General features: G+C 39.9%; 1 protein-coding gene and 1 long non-coding RNA gene across 2 annotated transcripts in view; one reads left to right on the top strand and one right to left on the bottom strand.

Annotated features, from left to right (window-relative positions):
• The window catches only part of LOC138953818 (uncharacterized), a 455,396-nt gene that overhangs the window by 386,575 nt on the left and 51,574 nt on the right, over nucleotides 1–17,247 (top strand). The window lies entirely within an intron of this gene.
• The window catches only part of LOC138953719 (ras guanyl-releasing protein 3-like), a 49,195-nt gene continuing 32,105 nt past the window's right edge, over nucleotides 158–17,247 (bottom strand). Inside the window, exon 17 of the mRNA XM_070325608.1 lies at nucleotides 158–15,451. Within this exon, the coding sequence (XP_070181709.1) occupies nucleotides 15,281–15,451 (171 nt within the window). The 3' untranslated portion in view covers nucleotides 158–15,280. The remainder of the gene's footprint in view (nucleotides 15,452–17,247) is intronic.

Genomic DNA, 17,247 nt, shown 5'->3' with positions numbered 1-17,247 from the left:
TCTCTCTCATTCTCTCTCTCTCTTTCTCTCTCTCTCATTCTCTCTTTCTCTCTATCTCTTTCTCTCTCTCTCTCTCTCTCTCTCTCTCTCTCTCTCTCTCTCTCTCCCCCACAGGCAAGCACACAGATAGTGACAAATACAAGTCAGCACAAGACAATATTGTTGTCAGGTTTATTCTATAAATGAGATAGTTTCAGGCAACTATCCACATCATCATCAACATCATATACATGTACAACAAAATTGTTCTCCCAAGTGTTGCCTTAGATTCCACCCGTACATTACAGTAACATGTCACATCAAGGGAGAGATGCTGTGGCATAACACAGCGTTGACATGACATGACACAAAGGGACAGCAGTCATGTGACACATGACACAACAAAGGTTTTAGTCATGACATGATATCGACTCTAACAGAGGAAGAAGGGTTGATACAGTGACACAGGGCACACAATTTATTAACATGTCAGTGATACAGTGACACAGGGCACACAATTCATTGACATGTCAGTTTGTCGGTCACATCTTTACAATGAATGACACCAGTGGTGAGATTTACTGAGAATAACATATGATTTGATTGAGAGGGAAACGCAACGCTTGATGTTGAAATGGTTATAGACTGATGGAAAGACATGTGAAGGTAGACAAAGCCTAGTATGCTGTGTGACTAAAAGGAAGGGAAACACGGTGCTGATGGAAAGACATGTTTCATTTCATTTCATTTCATTTTCATTACTTTATTGTCCCATCGCTGGGAAATTCGGGTCGCTTCCTCCCAGTGGAAAGCTAGCAGCAACGGAGTCGCGCTACCCAGGTGTCTGCGTGTTTAGGTGTATTCAGCCACCTGCACTTATGGCAGAATGACCAAGGTCTTTTACGTGCCATTGTGATGACACGGGGGTGGGACATGGCTTCCGTCTCTGGGTCTGCACATAAAGTTGACCCGTGTCCGTCCCGGCCCGAATTCGAACCTGCGACCTTTCGATCACAAGTCCAGTGCTCTACCAACTGAGCTGAGTGAAGGTAGACGAAGCCTAGTAGTATGCTGTGTGACTAAAAGGAAGGGAAACACAGTGTTGATGGAAAGACATGTGAAGGTTGACGAAGCCTAGTAGTATGCTGTGTGACTAAAAGGAAGGGAAACACAGTGTTGATGGAAAGACATGTGAAGGTTGACGAAGCCTAGTAGTATGCTGTGTGACTAAAAGGAAGGGAAACACAGTGCTGATGGAAAGACATGTGAAGGTAGACGAAGCCTAGTAGTATGCTGTGAGACTAAAAGGAAGGGAAACACGGTGCTGATGGAAAGACATGTGAAGGTAGACGAAGCCTAGTAGTATGCTGTGTGACTAAAAGGAAGGGAAACACAGTGCTGATGGAAAGACATGTGAAGGTAGACGAAGCCTAGTAGTATGCTGTGTGACTAAAAGGAAGGGAAACACAGTGTTGATGGAAAGACATGTGAAGGTTGACGAAGCCTAGTAGTATGCTGTGTGACTAAAAGGAAGGGAAACACAGTGCTGATGGAAAGACATGTGAAGGTAGACAAAGCCTAGTATGCTGTGTGACTAAAAGGAAGGGAAACACGGTGCTGATGGAAAGACATGTGAAGGTAGACGAAGCCTAGTAGTATGCTGTGTGACTAAAAGGAAGGGAAACACAGTGCTGATGGAAAGACATGTGAAGGTAGACGAAGCCTAGTATGCTGTGTGACTAAAAGGAAGGGAAACACAGTGGTACCTGTCATGAGAGGGACTTTTGGTACCAGCCCAGTTGAGGGTATGGTTAATTTGTAACAGTAATGAACAAAGGTTGGGGTATTTTTGGCAGAACTTGTGCTGTTTGACCTTCGGGTATGGAAAAAGAGGAGAGCAGAAAGAGCTTCCCTGCATTGCAGGAATACAATACATGAGACAGATGTGTGTACTGTATTTGACGGATTACAAGACGCACCGTTTTATAAGCCGCACCCCCGACTTTTAACAAAAAAATTGGGACGAGCCACGTATAGGCCACGTCACTATATTAGCAGCCGTCGAAAAAAATATAATCAGATCGTGTCAATCAATCAAAACAACCAGGCAAACGAAAGTACGGTATTTGGCGAAATCGGCTCCGAGAATAAACAAGTGAAACAAAGAAGAAAAGTGAAAAAGTTTGAAGAAAAATATCACACACACACAATTTGTAACCAACACACACATGTAGTCCCGCCCAGAATAAGCTTTTTTGGGATGATTTACGACTTTTGCGCACATTTCGAGCAGACGAAAACACAACATGGCGGCTCTCGCTCCTCCAACTATCGCGAGACACAAAAAAACGAAATCTCGCGCGCTCAAGATCCTGATACATCCGGTGTTTCTCTGTACGCTATCTTGTCACGACGACGTGTTGACAAACGAAGATTCGCGAAAGAAAGAGAAAAGCGCCGAGTCTTGAGTAGAGAGCTAATAAAGTACCGGTAATCGCTAATCGAGCGAAATGAAAATCCGCGGCGACTTCCATTGGCGAATGCTATTCAAGTTTAGGTAACGTTTTAGCCGCATCTTTTTATAAGCCGCAATGCGATTTTTTTGTGAAAAAAAGTCGCGGCTTGTAGTCCGTCAAATACGGTAGGTGCTTTAGTGAAGGGTCTAAAAAAGTGAAAGGTGTGCTGATTCAGTACTTGCTTTGGTAAAAAAAACCTTGAAAGTGTGTGTGTGTAGGCATGCATTTGAAAAAACCACATAAAAGGAACAGAGGATTCATAGTTCAGGTGAACAGATTGGTGGCCTTGAAGCACCAAAGGATAATAGTGCAGTAAACATTTTGTCCGCGTACTGGGTGGAAAATGGTTTTTATTTTGTATCGTCTATTCAGTATTCAGGTGGGAAATGATGGTTTGGGCAAAAGAAACAACAGTTGAATTACTAAAAATGTAACCTGTAATCTGAAATGGATGCAATTGGGAATGACTGATAGTGGTGACAAAACCCCACAGATAGTTAAAACATTCTTGTGATAAGGAGAGGGAATGAATAGGTCGCAAAAAAAATGCAGATGGGTGAAAATGTTTGTTACATTTATTGCAAGGTGGATGGGAAAAAATGTGTGATGATAGGGTGAAAATATGCAAGTTTCTTGTGAGAAAGGCAGATGAAAAAACAACAAAACACAATTGTGAGGAGACACAAGATTGTGCATGCAAGACCACCTCAGCTATTGACACAATACAAGAGGAAAACTGCCTATTAGTGAATTTGGTATACGATCTAGGATGGGACGGCTTAGGTAGGGATGCTTGACTTGGGATTTTCTCCTGCATCTCATCTGTATCTGTATTTATTCATTTATTTATTTACTTAGTATGTATTACACGCTAAATTCTGCAACAGCAATAAGTGCATTGTTAACATTTTATTGTATTTCTTTAAGAAAAGAAAACAAGAAAAGAAAAGATATCTTAAAAATGGAAGAGATGTAAGTTGTAACACACTAACAGTCATTCTTTTTTCTTTTCATGGTTAGAATATTTGGGTACATGTGAATGTATGTTATTAAGTATTCAAATTTGCAGGAACTTGCACTTATGTAGTATTGAAGCTAAAATTGTATATGGTACATCAAATTGTACAAAGAATGCAATAATTTCATGTGGTGCTAGAACTACTTGTATTTGTTTACTGCTGTTTCTATAATTTATTGGCCGCATGTATCATTTGGAGTGCAATATATTTACAGGATAATGGGTTTAGGGTGAATGGTAATAATTTATCTATAATAAACAACATGTACAAAATTACAACGGTATAACATTTTATAGTTTGATTTAATCTGATGTCCACACACACTTAGCCTGCAAACAAAATCACAGGCACATTTTTCATACATACTCTTAAAACAAGAGGAGGGAGGGAGGGAAAGAGGGTTTTTGAGGGAAGGGGAAGGGACACATTTCAAAGTCAAGGGAATGTATGGTCGACATAGAAGAGGCAACATTTTCTCAGATATGAGGCTACAGCAACCGACGACCGTTTGATCAGAACGTTTTTTCCCAGCTCTGTGCATTTGGCATTGTATGTACACAAGCTACGAGCACATAGAAACGCATTTTAGTTTATATAACTTGACGATGACTTGTCCAGAATATAATCATTTATGAACTGGACAATTTATTAGTCTGATGTATAGTAGCTCAAAGTTGTCGTGACAAAACTGACTTGAAAGTAAACAAAACCATTTGTGTCACACGATGGGTGCGTTCTTGTGTGTGTGTGTTCGTGTGTGTGTGTGTGTGTGTGTGTGTGTGTGTGTGCATGTCCATGCGCATATGCACATGTGCAAACATTTTTTGTTGCCTAATCTTGCAGCTTTGCCACTACAGGATGATTACAGAAATTTAAACTGTATAAGCCATTTTGTCAGGTACCCAAACCACACGCTTAAATTAATCTTAAGTGCATTAATGTACCAAATTTCCCTATTGCATAAATTACATGCAATATGGTGAGTGTTCTGATGGAAATGTAACCCCAGGTCTTAAAACACAATGATCTTGAATTATTATGGCCTCATTAAACGTAACATACATGTATCATAACAAAAGATATAACGGTACATACAGTACCTATCATCGGCAAAGCCTAAAAGTTACAAAAAAGGTAAATACTTCTGGTACAAAAGAAAGAAGCTGAAAAGGTCAAATTAAAATGAAGACAAACTGCAGGTAAAGAAGAGGACTAAAATGACACTTCGGATTTGCACAATTCTCCACTTTCTTTGATGATCAACGTACATTCACATTCAATAAACAACATTTCTGTTCATATTTCCAAAACGATCATAGTCATCAAGAAACAAATAAATTACAATGATGCAACAGGGCATTAAAGATGGAGGACATAAGAAATATATTAATAAATATGACTGGTTCTTAGTGCCATGCTAACAAGATGCGTAGTTCAATAAAAATCGAATGTAGACATTAATTAACAAAACAAAAACGCAAAAGCAGCAGTTGTAGAAGATTTGTAACAAATTGGCAAGTCACTGCAGCTAACAAATAAACCGTGAAAAAAGTCCAGCCTGTAAATTATTAGCACTGCTCCCTAAACACGGACACACAGAAAAATCTTCGGGGCAAACCCAAAGCAGTATCAAGGTCTGACTCTTCATAAAATTTATACAAGCATTATAATGTAGACTGTTTATTTCCAGAAAAATGTCGAACTATTCCCACCCTAAACTAACCACATCAAAAGATGTGCATTTCAAGGGAACATTTAAGTGAAATATGCTAACTTTAATGAAAGACTATATATTTTATTACGGCTGTGGGGCGACTTTTAAAAACTGGATGCCAGATCAAAGTACATAAGCCCAGGGGTTGAAAAATTCGTAGGATCAAAGCCAGAAGAGAAAGACTGGAACCAGATCTTTTGTTTAGTGAATGTGACGAGGCAGAGTTTAAAAGTCAGCAATAAATAGCTAAACAAATTAACACAACAACTTTTTGACATGCAAATATCATCTTCCTGTATGTAGTGACTCTTGGCATGAAACGCTTCACTGTCATGACTCGGGCAGAAAAACAAAGTCAAAGGAACAAAACAGAAACAATGGAAAGGAGACTCACTATATGTTGGCTCAACGTACACATACGCTCTTAACATTTTAACGTTAGGAGACTCCAGACTTTATTGTTCTTACAAAAATAAGGAAAATTACTTTGCAGTGTCAGGCAGATTTGACATTCAGTGTATATATATGATACGTGTCCAGTTTCCATTGTTTCTGTTTTGTAACTTACACACTAGTAGTCATTTTCATTGAGGTCAAAGGAAATCTACTGGCCAACAACTAACAACAGGCACTTCAAACACGTCTCCTTTTTCCTATTTTCATCTTGACCTAACCGAGTAACGATAAGTGCAGATTCAACAGCAGCATAAAACCTTTGACACTCTAATGTGCACAATCCTCTGAATGTAAATAATGTTGAGAAAACAACAATACTTATTCAGTAAAGAGTTACACACAACGTATTGGGTAGCTTCCGTGCCGTCTCTAAAGTGTTTGCAAATTATTTGCAGCTTTATTTCTAGCAATTCCAACTTGTTGTCCTGTTACAGCAGTTCTAATCATTCCTGTGTATCTGTGTATCTACTGTGTTTCAGCACTCGGGGTACAACAGATCACAGAAGTACTTCAACAGATTTAACACATGCACACAAGCTCACTGTGCGTCCCTCCTTTCACACAAAACCAGTTCATCATCACAGTGGAACCCCTTGTTAAGACCCCTCCATTCAACAAATCCTCACCCCACTGTAAGACCTTGCTTTTTCAATTTTTCTGTTTATTTACCTGTGCAAATTTATCTCCACTTTACAAATCCATCCTTTTTAGGACCTGATTTTATCACATTTTTGGAGGGCTTAAAATTGGGGTTCCACCCCATAATTCACTTTCATTGCTAATGTTTGAGATCTAAAATCCCCCCTTTTTCTCTGAATTAGAACATGTATCCTTGATAAAAAATGTAAGTCATTTTGTAGACACATTATGTGACAAGATAGATACATGCTTTGAGACAGGTATGTTTACACTCGACCACCTCCACATTTTTTTTGATGAGAAAATAAAGTTTGTTTGTATCTTACCGTTTGTAAAAGCCCTGTAAGCCTGGACTATCCTACAAGATCGGCGTTAGATTTGTTTTCAAAAGTAAACTTATACCCATTAAACTCTGTGGCTTTTAAAAATTTTTTTTTTAAAGTTTCTCTTTATCACAGTGTTTGACGTCTTAGAAAAAAGCATATATATATATATATATGTATATGAGACACCTGTCTATTAATTATTGATAAAATTAAAAACCTGTCAGGCTTTGCATGAGACAGACTGTATGTGTATCCCACTGCTTAAATTAATGGTCCTTGTAAGATTGACCCATATAACTCTGTTAAGATTGACCCATATAACTCTGTTAAGATTGACCCATATAACTCTGTTAAAAAATCACATATACAGTGGTACCTGCCAGGAACAGACACCCTTAGGACCAGCCAAAAGCACCCCTGAGGGCCCCACAGGGGGGGTATCATCACGATTACGGGAAGGGAAATTTTAGCTTTCACGATCACAGTTACCTTGATTTTTGTTTTCACGATCACGAACACCTTGACGAATAGAGGATCATAGAGTGATACAGCTGTGAAAAATGTACGTTGAAAATAAAATGCTTTGCAATAATGCCCATCACGATCACGAAAACAAATGACGATCACGATCACGAGACTTGATTTTTTTGTCATCACGGATCACGGGCAAAGTCCCATCACGATCACAGAAATGGAAATTTCGGCAATCACGGTCACAGAAAGGTCAAAAATCGCCAATCACGATCACGATTTTAAACCCTTTGGGGCCCTCACCCCTGCGTTGCAAGTGGCCTTGCATGACAGGTGTACTCTTAGTCAAGGGAATATGCAAACGGACAGTAGTAAATGACAGAGAGGCCTCCCAGGGCAGTTACCACTTATTGAGACAGATTGTGCTAGTGTCGGTAATACCTTGTCATGGCTTCTTTATACAACAATCTTTTCAATAACAAACATTGTATTGTACCCATGCTACTTCAGGACAAAACAAGAATCACCTGAAAAGTTGGCTGTGCATGTATTGAACTTCATCACACAAAAAATCCTATTTAAATAATAAATATTGCTTAAAGGCATACTAACGCACTCCCGTGTTTACAAAGTGTAGTTTGCCCACAATCGATGTCAAACGCACCATAAGACCATATAATGACGATACGTCACCATGCGCGGACCATAATACATGCATTACAGCTTGTTCTAGCCTCTGAAAAAGTGAGGATGTCAACAAAGCCGCGGTGTTCTCTCCCTTGCATCAACGTTACATGTGTTGCCAAATCTATAAATAGGACGATCCAGATCAAAATGAAAATTCAAATATCTCAACATTTAAGGGGTCCTAGACCACAATATTTTGCAGGGAACTTAATTTAGTCTGTCTCCAGCTGTTGGTAAAGCAATTAGCGTGTATAGTCATCGAGTACATATGGCTTTAAATTACACCTATGAAGCAGACATACACATGCAACATGTTCTTTGATTGTCAACAGCTACAATAGTCAAAGTACAAGAGTTACCCTCCTAAGAATATAAATGCTGTCCTCTACTAATGCTGCAATACAACAATGTCAATAGACTATAGTTCCTCATCATAACAACTGAGATTTCCTGTCATTGTTTTTAGATTTTTCTTAAAAAGGGAAAGAACAAGGGAAAAACAAGTCGCGTAAGGCGAAATTACAACATTTAGTCAAGCTGTCGAACTAACAGAATGAAACTGAACTCACTGCATTTTTACAGCAAGAGCGTATACTCGTAGCATCGTCAGTCCACCGCTTGATGCACAGGCAGTGAAATTGACAAGAAGAGCGGGGTAGTAGTTGCGCTGAGAAGGATAGCACGCTTTTCTTTATCTCTATTCTTTTTAACTTTCTGAGCGTGTTTTTAATCCAAACATATCACATCTATATGTTTTTGGAATCAGGAACCCACAAGGAAAAAGATGAAATTGTTTTTAAATCGATTTCGGAAATTTTATTTTAATAATAATTTTTATATTTTTAATTTTCAGAGCTTGTTTTTAATCCGAATATAACATATTTATATGTTTTTGGAATCAGAAAATGATGAAGAATAAGATAAACGTAAATTTGGATCGTTTTAAAAAAAAAAATTTTTTTTTACAATTTTCAGATTTTTAATGACCAAAGTCATTAATTAATTTTTAAGCCACCAAGCTGAAATGCAATACCGAAGTCCGGCCTTCGTCGAAGATTGCTTTACAAAAATTTCAATCAATTTGATTGAAAAATGAGGGTGTGACAGTGCCGCCTCAACTTTTACAAAAAGCCGGATATGACGTCATCAAAGGTATTTATCGAAAAAAATAAAAAAAACGTCCGGGGATATCATACCCAGGAACTCTCATGTCAAATTTCATAAAGATCGGTCCAGTAGTTTGGTCTGAATCGCTCTACACACACACACAGACAGACACACACACACACACACACACCACAACCCTCGTCTCGATTCCCCCCTCTACGTTAAAAAATTTAGTCAAAACTTGACTAAATGTAAAAAAGTGAACAATAAATAAACAAATTCATACATAAATTCAGTCAAAGCACAAACTATTGAACAGACAAAACTCACAGCAGAGCAGTCCTTTCTTTATTTGGTGTTTAACGTCGTTTTCAACCACGAAGGTTATATCGCGACGGGGAAAGGGGGGAGATGGGATAGAGCCACTTGTCAATTGTTTCTTGTTCACAAAAGCACTAATCAAAAATTTGCTCCAAGGGCTTGCAACGTAGTACAATGTATTACCTTACTGAGAGAATGCAAGTTTCCAGTACAAAGGACTTAACATTTCTTACATACTGCTTGACTAAAATCTTTACAAACATCGACTATATTCTATACAAGAAACACTTAACAAGGGTAAAAGGAGAAACAGAATCCGTTAGTCGCCTCTTACAACATGCTGGGGAGCATCGGGTAAATTCTTCCCCCTAACCCGCGGGGGGACAGCAGAGCAGGCGTCTACAAAAAGTGTAAAATCATGGTTGCATGACTAATGAATAACAAGTGAAGCTTTCAAACAATGAAATTGAAGGAGGCAGATCATTCCTATAAAAGTACGCACTCCACCCCCCACTTCCCCCCTAATAAGAATAGAAAAGAAATAATGCCCAAAAGACTAGTATCAGTGTTCACTACTGATCAGCCACAGACCTTATGGTTTTTAATTGTTCATCTTTTTCAACAGAAGAATAAATAGCTCAGGACAATGCTTTCATGTTTGCTGAAACAAATAACCCTTGGACCAGTAACAATAAATACACAAACATCATTACACGGCCGACATGTACAACCTTTCTGACTTTCTACCAAATTCATGGGGGACGGGGGGTGGGATGCTAGTCAACCTTACTCTTAATTCACACGAACATTATGCCCTTCAATGAAAAGAAACCATTTCAGCAAAAACAAATATGACGCAGAACTAAACAGCATGAAAAAAAAACAATAATAAAAATAGCATTGATTCTAGTAATGAAATCAACAAAAACATTTTGATTTCCACCGAGAAAAATAATAACAACAGATGAATACAATTTGCGGATAACGCACACAGCAGATGATGCAAGACATCGGAAGTTAACGATGCTTATTTGGAAGTCTATTGCACAAAAACATGTAATTGGCGATTATTTAATATCCTTGTTTTAGTTCACCATCTGCTGGATCGCCCCAGAGCGGAGGATGAAATCAACAAGGGATGACAGAATCCTGATCCATGAATAGAAATTAACACCACAAATTCAGAGCGGCAGGCTGATCCAGATCATTGGACAAATAATCCAGCATATCGGTCATCCAGATCATTGGACAAATAATCCAGCATATCGGCCATCCAGATCATTGGACAAATAATCCAGCATATCGGTCATCCAGATCATTGGACAAATAATCCAGCATATCGGCCATCCAGATCATCAACAAAATCCAGATCCAAGAACGGTTTACCTATGCATTGAATAAATTCTGGCAACACACACGATTTTAGAGTTTAGAAGCGACGAAAAGTAGTTCATCTTTTGTGTTTTGGAGATCATACATACACATCAGCATAATTAACAGATCTAGATACTCTTGGGTGGATACGATAGATGGAGGGATCTAAAGTCGCTGAAGAATCGGCTCTCTTCATAATCAGAGGAAAAGTACACTGTATACACATGAAAATAGTAGTCATGATTCTTTGCCACCAAGTTCAATCAACAGTTTAGTCTTTAAAGCCTTGATGCCTTGCAGTGAACCTCAAGTCTGCTTTACATCATCAGCAGCCAACGTTTTCATTCAGTAATGAACATCAACATAATACACAGTCCAGCTCATAAGTGAACGTCGGCACAAACACAGTCGAATAATGAACTTTCAGATTTTGTAACAAGGTAGCGTGTATGCTGATTGTGTGGTATGGTACATTGCAGATGTATAGTGTAAAAGACTCTAGCGTACCCACGTTGAAAAAACCCAGTATTCCTTAGCCTGGGCTCCTATACGTCTTGTCTTTTAAACCCGTGCCTTTTTCTTTGAATGCTGTATGAACTTCTTGGTAGATTTATACAACGTATATAACAGTCCGCTAAGTAAGACAACAGCTTCTAAATTCTGTCCGCGTTGTTTTGCTTATCTGTCGGTCTCATGTGCTAAGAGCTATTTGTAAAAACAGTCAAAAGATCTAAAACATGCTTTCTGCTGCACAAGTTTCACTCCAGCAAGTGATTTTTTTCTAAAAAAGATGTTTCTCAAATGAAACATTTTACCGAGTAAGATTTTGCTTCCACTTTCTTTCAGCTTTGCTCTCTGCTCCATGTGCCGCTGGTAGAGAATTATATTACAAAGCCAATCTTTCATGAATGTTTTGACAGTAGTCATCTTTCTCCCAGGGCGGGGATGTAGCTCAGTCGGTAGCGCGCTGGATTTGTATCCAGTTGGCCGCTGTCAGCGTGAGTTCGTCCCCACGTTCGGCGAGAGATTTATTTCTCAGAGTCAACTTTGTGTGCAGACTCTCCTCGGTGTCCGAACACCCCCCGTGTGTACACGCAAGCACAAGACCAAGTGCGCACGAAAAAGATCCTGTAATCCATGTCAGAGTTCGGTGGGTTATAGAAACACGAAAATACCCAGCATGCTTCCTCCGAAAACGGCGTATGGCTGCCTAAATGGCGGGGTAAAAAACGGTCATACACGTAAAATTCCACTCGTGCAAAAAACACGAGTGTACGTGGGAGTTTCAGCCCACGAACGCAGAAGAAGAAGAGATCTTTCTCCCATACCAATAAAACTGGTAACATCATCAGCCCTAAACACTACTTCAAGTGCAACTTTGTCTTTTGACACCAACGTCAACACATTACCAAGATAAATGTTCCTGCCCTCCCCTGTAAATTGTTTTGTCTAAATATCACTGACATCAACAGCAGAATAACCTTCTTTTCTTGCAACCATTCCAGCGGTTTGAATTCTATTAACATCAGCATTATTGTGTGTGAAAGATTCCCTCTTTTGACATCATTATTGTAATATAATATTTACTAAAGCTATCATCAGCAGCTCTGCTGCTGCCCTTTCTGTATGTCACTATTCAATACACCACCTCTGCCATGACGAGTGCAGTTGAACAAACTGATCCTTAACTCTTTTAGTGCCAATGTCTTTCTCACCACAGATACTGAGTTTAAAATAATGCACCCCACCAAACAAGAAGATGTGCTGCTGTTTACAAATATTTATCTGTTAGAGTCTCTGAGGTGATCTATCTGATCTTATTGAGACATAAAATCCTCTTTCTCACTGACTAGACAAATACTACCCTGCTGCCTGTAGCAAGTATCACTTGCACACTACATGTAATATCCTCAAATTGGTTTGTTAATTGATCGAACTCTAACCTCAGCATGATTTGTTGAACAGTAACATTCACGTTCTGTTTCTTTTAGCTTGAATATATATAGAATCACTTTTGTGAGGATACAGAGTTCCTGATGATGATTTACTGATATGATTTAAAAAATCCGTTCCTTCATGCTGTGATGATGATCACGCTTCACCGTCTCATTGTGACTGTCAGCGATGGGGTATAACACAGGTGTTTCAACAGACGATGTATTTTAATAGACAATGATGTCTCACTATATGCAAAGAGGGTTCCATGGTCTTTTGCACAGAAGTAATGATGTTCAGTCATGGTGGAGCCAGTGAGAGTTTTGTGTCTCCCTTTCCATGTGTTTTGGTGAGAATGTTGCATGATCAACCACTAGGACTGAACGCACCGTCACCCTTTCAGACAGTACCAGAGAGTTTGTTATGATCATCAAGTCATATTGACAAGCAAAGTTAACAGTTACAATCATCTGACCAACTCCAGAAAGAAGAATTTTCAGGATGAAAGTCACTTGTTCCTTTCAATGCTTCTTGGTCCCTCAGGTGCCAGAAGACCGGTTCTACATAGCTCTCACCTACCGCTGTTGTCTTATATCTAAAGCCCTTACTTTGTTTTGGCATTAGGTCTTGTCTCACTTCAGGGCTGGGAAATCCACCAGTCACAGCACAGAGACAAGAAGGTTCGGGCATACATATATCAGCAGGTTCAGAAATTCAGCACACTAAGTCTCCTATCACGACCGTCTCATTTCAGAGCTTGAAAATCTGCCAGCCTCAGCACGGAAACAATATATTTTGGGGCAGATGCAGTTTTGGTTCAGAAATTCAGCTCATCACTTTTCTAATCACAGGAAAATCCTTTCACAGTACTGCTGCAATCACTGAGTGCTTTATCAGTCTCTATACAAAAGTTGCTGTAAAAGTTGGTGTGTGGATTCACTTACAACAACCTGCTTACATTGCGCATGTTGTCTTCCATGCTTGAAACAATATTTTTACACTGTGTTATCCACCAATCTTCTTCTTCTTGTCGTTCGCCAATGCTAAACTTGGAGTCCAGCTCTGGTAATGAAGCTGGTGGTCTTATGAAGAGCCTCCACAGGTCCATGCAGCTTCTCATGAAGGGGCACCGGCCTGGTCCAGATCTCTCTCCTCAGGGGCTGGAGATTCCTGCAGTCCTGCAGGATGTGGGCTGCATCCTGCTCTGCGTCTCCACAGGGAGTTATCCACCAATGATAAATGTTGTTTTACTCCCTCACGGTGAAACAATTTAGGGCATGTTCCCCCTGTGTTATCCGCCCATTCCTGCAAGTTTTATAACGCGCATTATCAGAGAATTGTCTCACTGCTGCCACAGCCATGAATCTGAATTTCGTCATGCAAGTGACTGTGGTCACACATTAAACAGTGCTGTGCTTAGCGGAAGTGTAAATTTGATAAAGTGCTAACATAGAGAGGTCCTTTGCCTTGATAGTCCTTGCCCTGAAACACCTTTGTACTCAGACTTTAGTACGTGTCACTTTTGCACGGAGGCAATTACGATGTTCTCTCCCAGATGAATCTGTTGAGAATGTAGCATGATGATTTGTTAAGACAGAAGACGCATCTACCACGCCCACTGTTGCTGGAAATACATGTACCACAAGGGTCAGATGCCATGGCATTCATTCAGTCTTTGTGATACTGGTGATACTGCTGACACTTAAAACCACTCTCTGTTGCTGATACAGCCGAAACTGCACTGGCGACCACATATGGAAAATGACCACCTCTAGAAAACGACCACCTGCCCACAACGGCCATCCAAAATGATCCCCGGGGATATTTTTCCATATATAATCAACCTTTCTCTGGTGACCACCTGTCTATAAGAACAAGTTTTGGTCGGCCCCTTGGCTTGTCGTTGTACAACCTGTCATGGTGATTAGATTTCAGTGTCCCACTTTATGTAAAGAGGGTTCCATGGTCTTTGCACAGATGCAATGATGTTCAGTCATGATGAAGCTGGTGGGAGTTTATTTCTCCCTTTCTATGGTGTAGGTAAGAATGCTTTTTGATGAACCACTAGCTCTGAACACACCGTCACCCTGTCAGACAGTACCAGAACCACCATCACGATGAGACTTCAATGTCTCACTATAAATAAAGTGCATTCCCATCCCTCTGCACAGAAACAGTGATGCTTAGTCACAGTGAAGCTGGGGAGAGTCTCTCTTCCTATGGAGATGGTGAGAATGTAATATGATGACACACTAGCACTGAAAACGCCTTCACCTTCTCAGATATCACCTCTAAACAAGCTGAAGATTCTCTTGTCATTGCACGGAGGTAATGATGTCCAGTCTCATATGATTCAGCGCACGTCAGCATCTGGCTAAACTATGCAAGTTGAGTCTTGATGATTGTGAAGAGAATTGTTTACGATGATCCAAACCATGCAGGTAAGTTCCTTGCACCACGAAGAAAGTCATCAGTGCAGTCTGACTTTTGTGCCTCTATGCATGATGACGTACTAACGTACAGGAGCATTCCGTCTACTGTCATCACTGTAGTCAGACCTCTGTATTTCTGTGCGTGACGACTTGTTGATTCTGCACACTGCAGCATCTTCTCTAACAAGTACACAATTCTCTTGTCTACGCACAGAGACAATGGTGTTCAATCTTGGCAATTCTAAAGAGAACTGTGTAACATGCAGCAGTGTTCCCTTGACCATCAGGAACACGCTGGCTGTAGTCAGACCTCTGTGTCCCTCTGCATGTGAAGAGCGTCCATCTGTTCCAGGATGAAGGCGATGGTATTTTGTCGGATGACGCCGATGTGTGTCTTGAGGGTGACGATCTGGTCACTAGCCAGGTCCAGCCTTGACCGCAGTCGCTTGTTCTCTTCCATCAGCTTTTCTCGCGCCTGCACAAAGATAATGTTGATGTAAAAATCTGGTCATGTGCGAAATGTTAACCTGAATCCATGACTGATCAACGCTTTCTGCACAAAAGTGAACATGTGGTAACGATCTTCATCAGTGTAAAATGTGAACATCTTTCTTTATTTGGTGTTTAACGTCGTTTTCAACCACAAAGGTTATATCGCGACGGGGAAAGGGGGGGAGATGGGATAGAGCCACTTGTTAATTGTTTCTTGTTCACAAAAGCACTAATCAAAAAATTGCTCCAGGGGCTTGCAACGTAGTACAATATATGACCTTACTGGGAGAATGCAAGTTTCCAGTACAAAGGACTTAACATTTCTTACATACTGCTTGACTAAAATCTTTACAAACATTGACTATATTCTATACAAGAAACACTTAACAAGGGTAAAAGGAGAAACAGAATCCGTTAGTCGCCTCTTACGACATGCTGGGGAGCATCGGGTAAATTCTTCCCCCTAACCCGCGGGGGGAAAATGTGAACATGAAGTGACTATCTACTCCCGTGTAAATTATGAACATGAAGTGACAATCTACTCCCCTGTAAAATGTGAACATGAAGTGACAATCTTAACTTCTGTGTAAATTATGAACATGAAGTGACAATCTACATCAATGTAAAATGTGAATATGAAGTGACAATCTACTTCCGTGTAAAACGTGAACATGAAGTGAAAATCTACATCAATGTAAAATGTGAATATGAAGTGACAATCTACTTCCGTGTAAATTATGAACATGAAGTGACAATCTACATGATAGTAACGTAGTGTTGTCGCTCACATGTCTTTGCTCTCCATTGCGCAGCATTGTACTTAATATCTACTTGAAAAGTCCACACTACTTGAACGACTGTTCAGTACACACAATATGCACAACTTTTGGACATTTACTGTGCATACATGTACTTGTTCTCATGCTGGTCAAACCCTCCCCTACCCACACCAGCCTTCCAGTATGTGCTGATACATGCATGCATGCACACAGGCATGTAAATATACACCCTGTATACTCTTGTATTCTACCCTACACATCTGCAGCCTCATGTGCGGCATGTAGGAAGTACACATGTAATAAAGGCCCCATCATGTAGTGATAGTTTGTCAACCTGAAAAGAGTGGTACTAAATACATCATGAGACTGACAGTTTCTGACTAAGCTAGATAAGTCTCAGGCATGAAAACTGAAATAAAAAAAAATACTGAAAACAAAATTCGAAGGCGCGTAGCGCCAAGTTTCGCAGGCGCGTAGCGCCAAGTTTCGCAGGTGCGAAGCGCCAAGACTTCTAGGGGGGTCTGGGGGCATGCCCCCCCGTAAATTTTTTTTTTCAAGGGTGCAATTTGGTGCAATCTGGGGCTATCTGAGCCTTAAAATTGGATTCAAACATGGCCCCAAAACTATTTTACTAAACTATGACTAGGAAAAAAAAAAAAAAAAAAAAAAAAAGAATTAAAACAAGTCGCGTAAGGCGAAAATACAATATTTAGTCAAGTAGCTGCCATTTTTCAGCAAGACCGTATACTCGTAGCATCGTCAGTCCACCGCTCATGGCAAAGGCAGTGAAATTGACAAGAAGAGCGGGGTAGTAGTTGCGCTAAGAAGGATAGCACGCTTTTCTGTACCTCTCTTTGTTTTAACTTTCTGAGCGTGTTTTGAATCCAAACATATCATATCTATATGTTTTTGGAATCAGGAACCGACAAGGAATAAGATGAAAGTGTTTTTAAATTGATTTGGACAATTTAATTTTGATAATAATTTTTATATATTTAAT

The sequence above is a fragment of the Littorina saxatilis genome, linkage group LG17 (assembly GCF_037325665.1).
Source record: "Littorina saxatilis isolate snail1 linkage group LG17, US_GU_Lsax_2.0, whole genome shotgun sequence".
NCBI classification, from domain to species: Eukaryota; Metazoa; Mollusca; class Gastropoda; order Littorinimorpha; family Littorinidae; genus Littorina; species Littorina saxatilis.
Note: the sequence above shows the minus strand (reverse complement) of the source record. Positions and strands in the feature narration are given on the sequence as shown.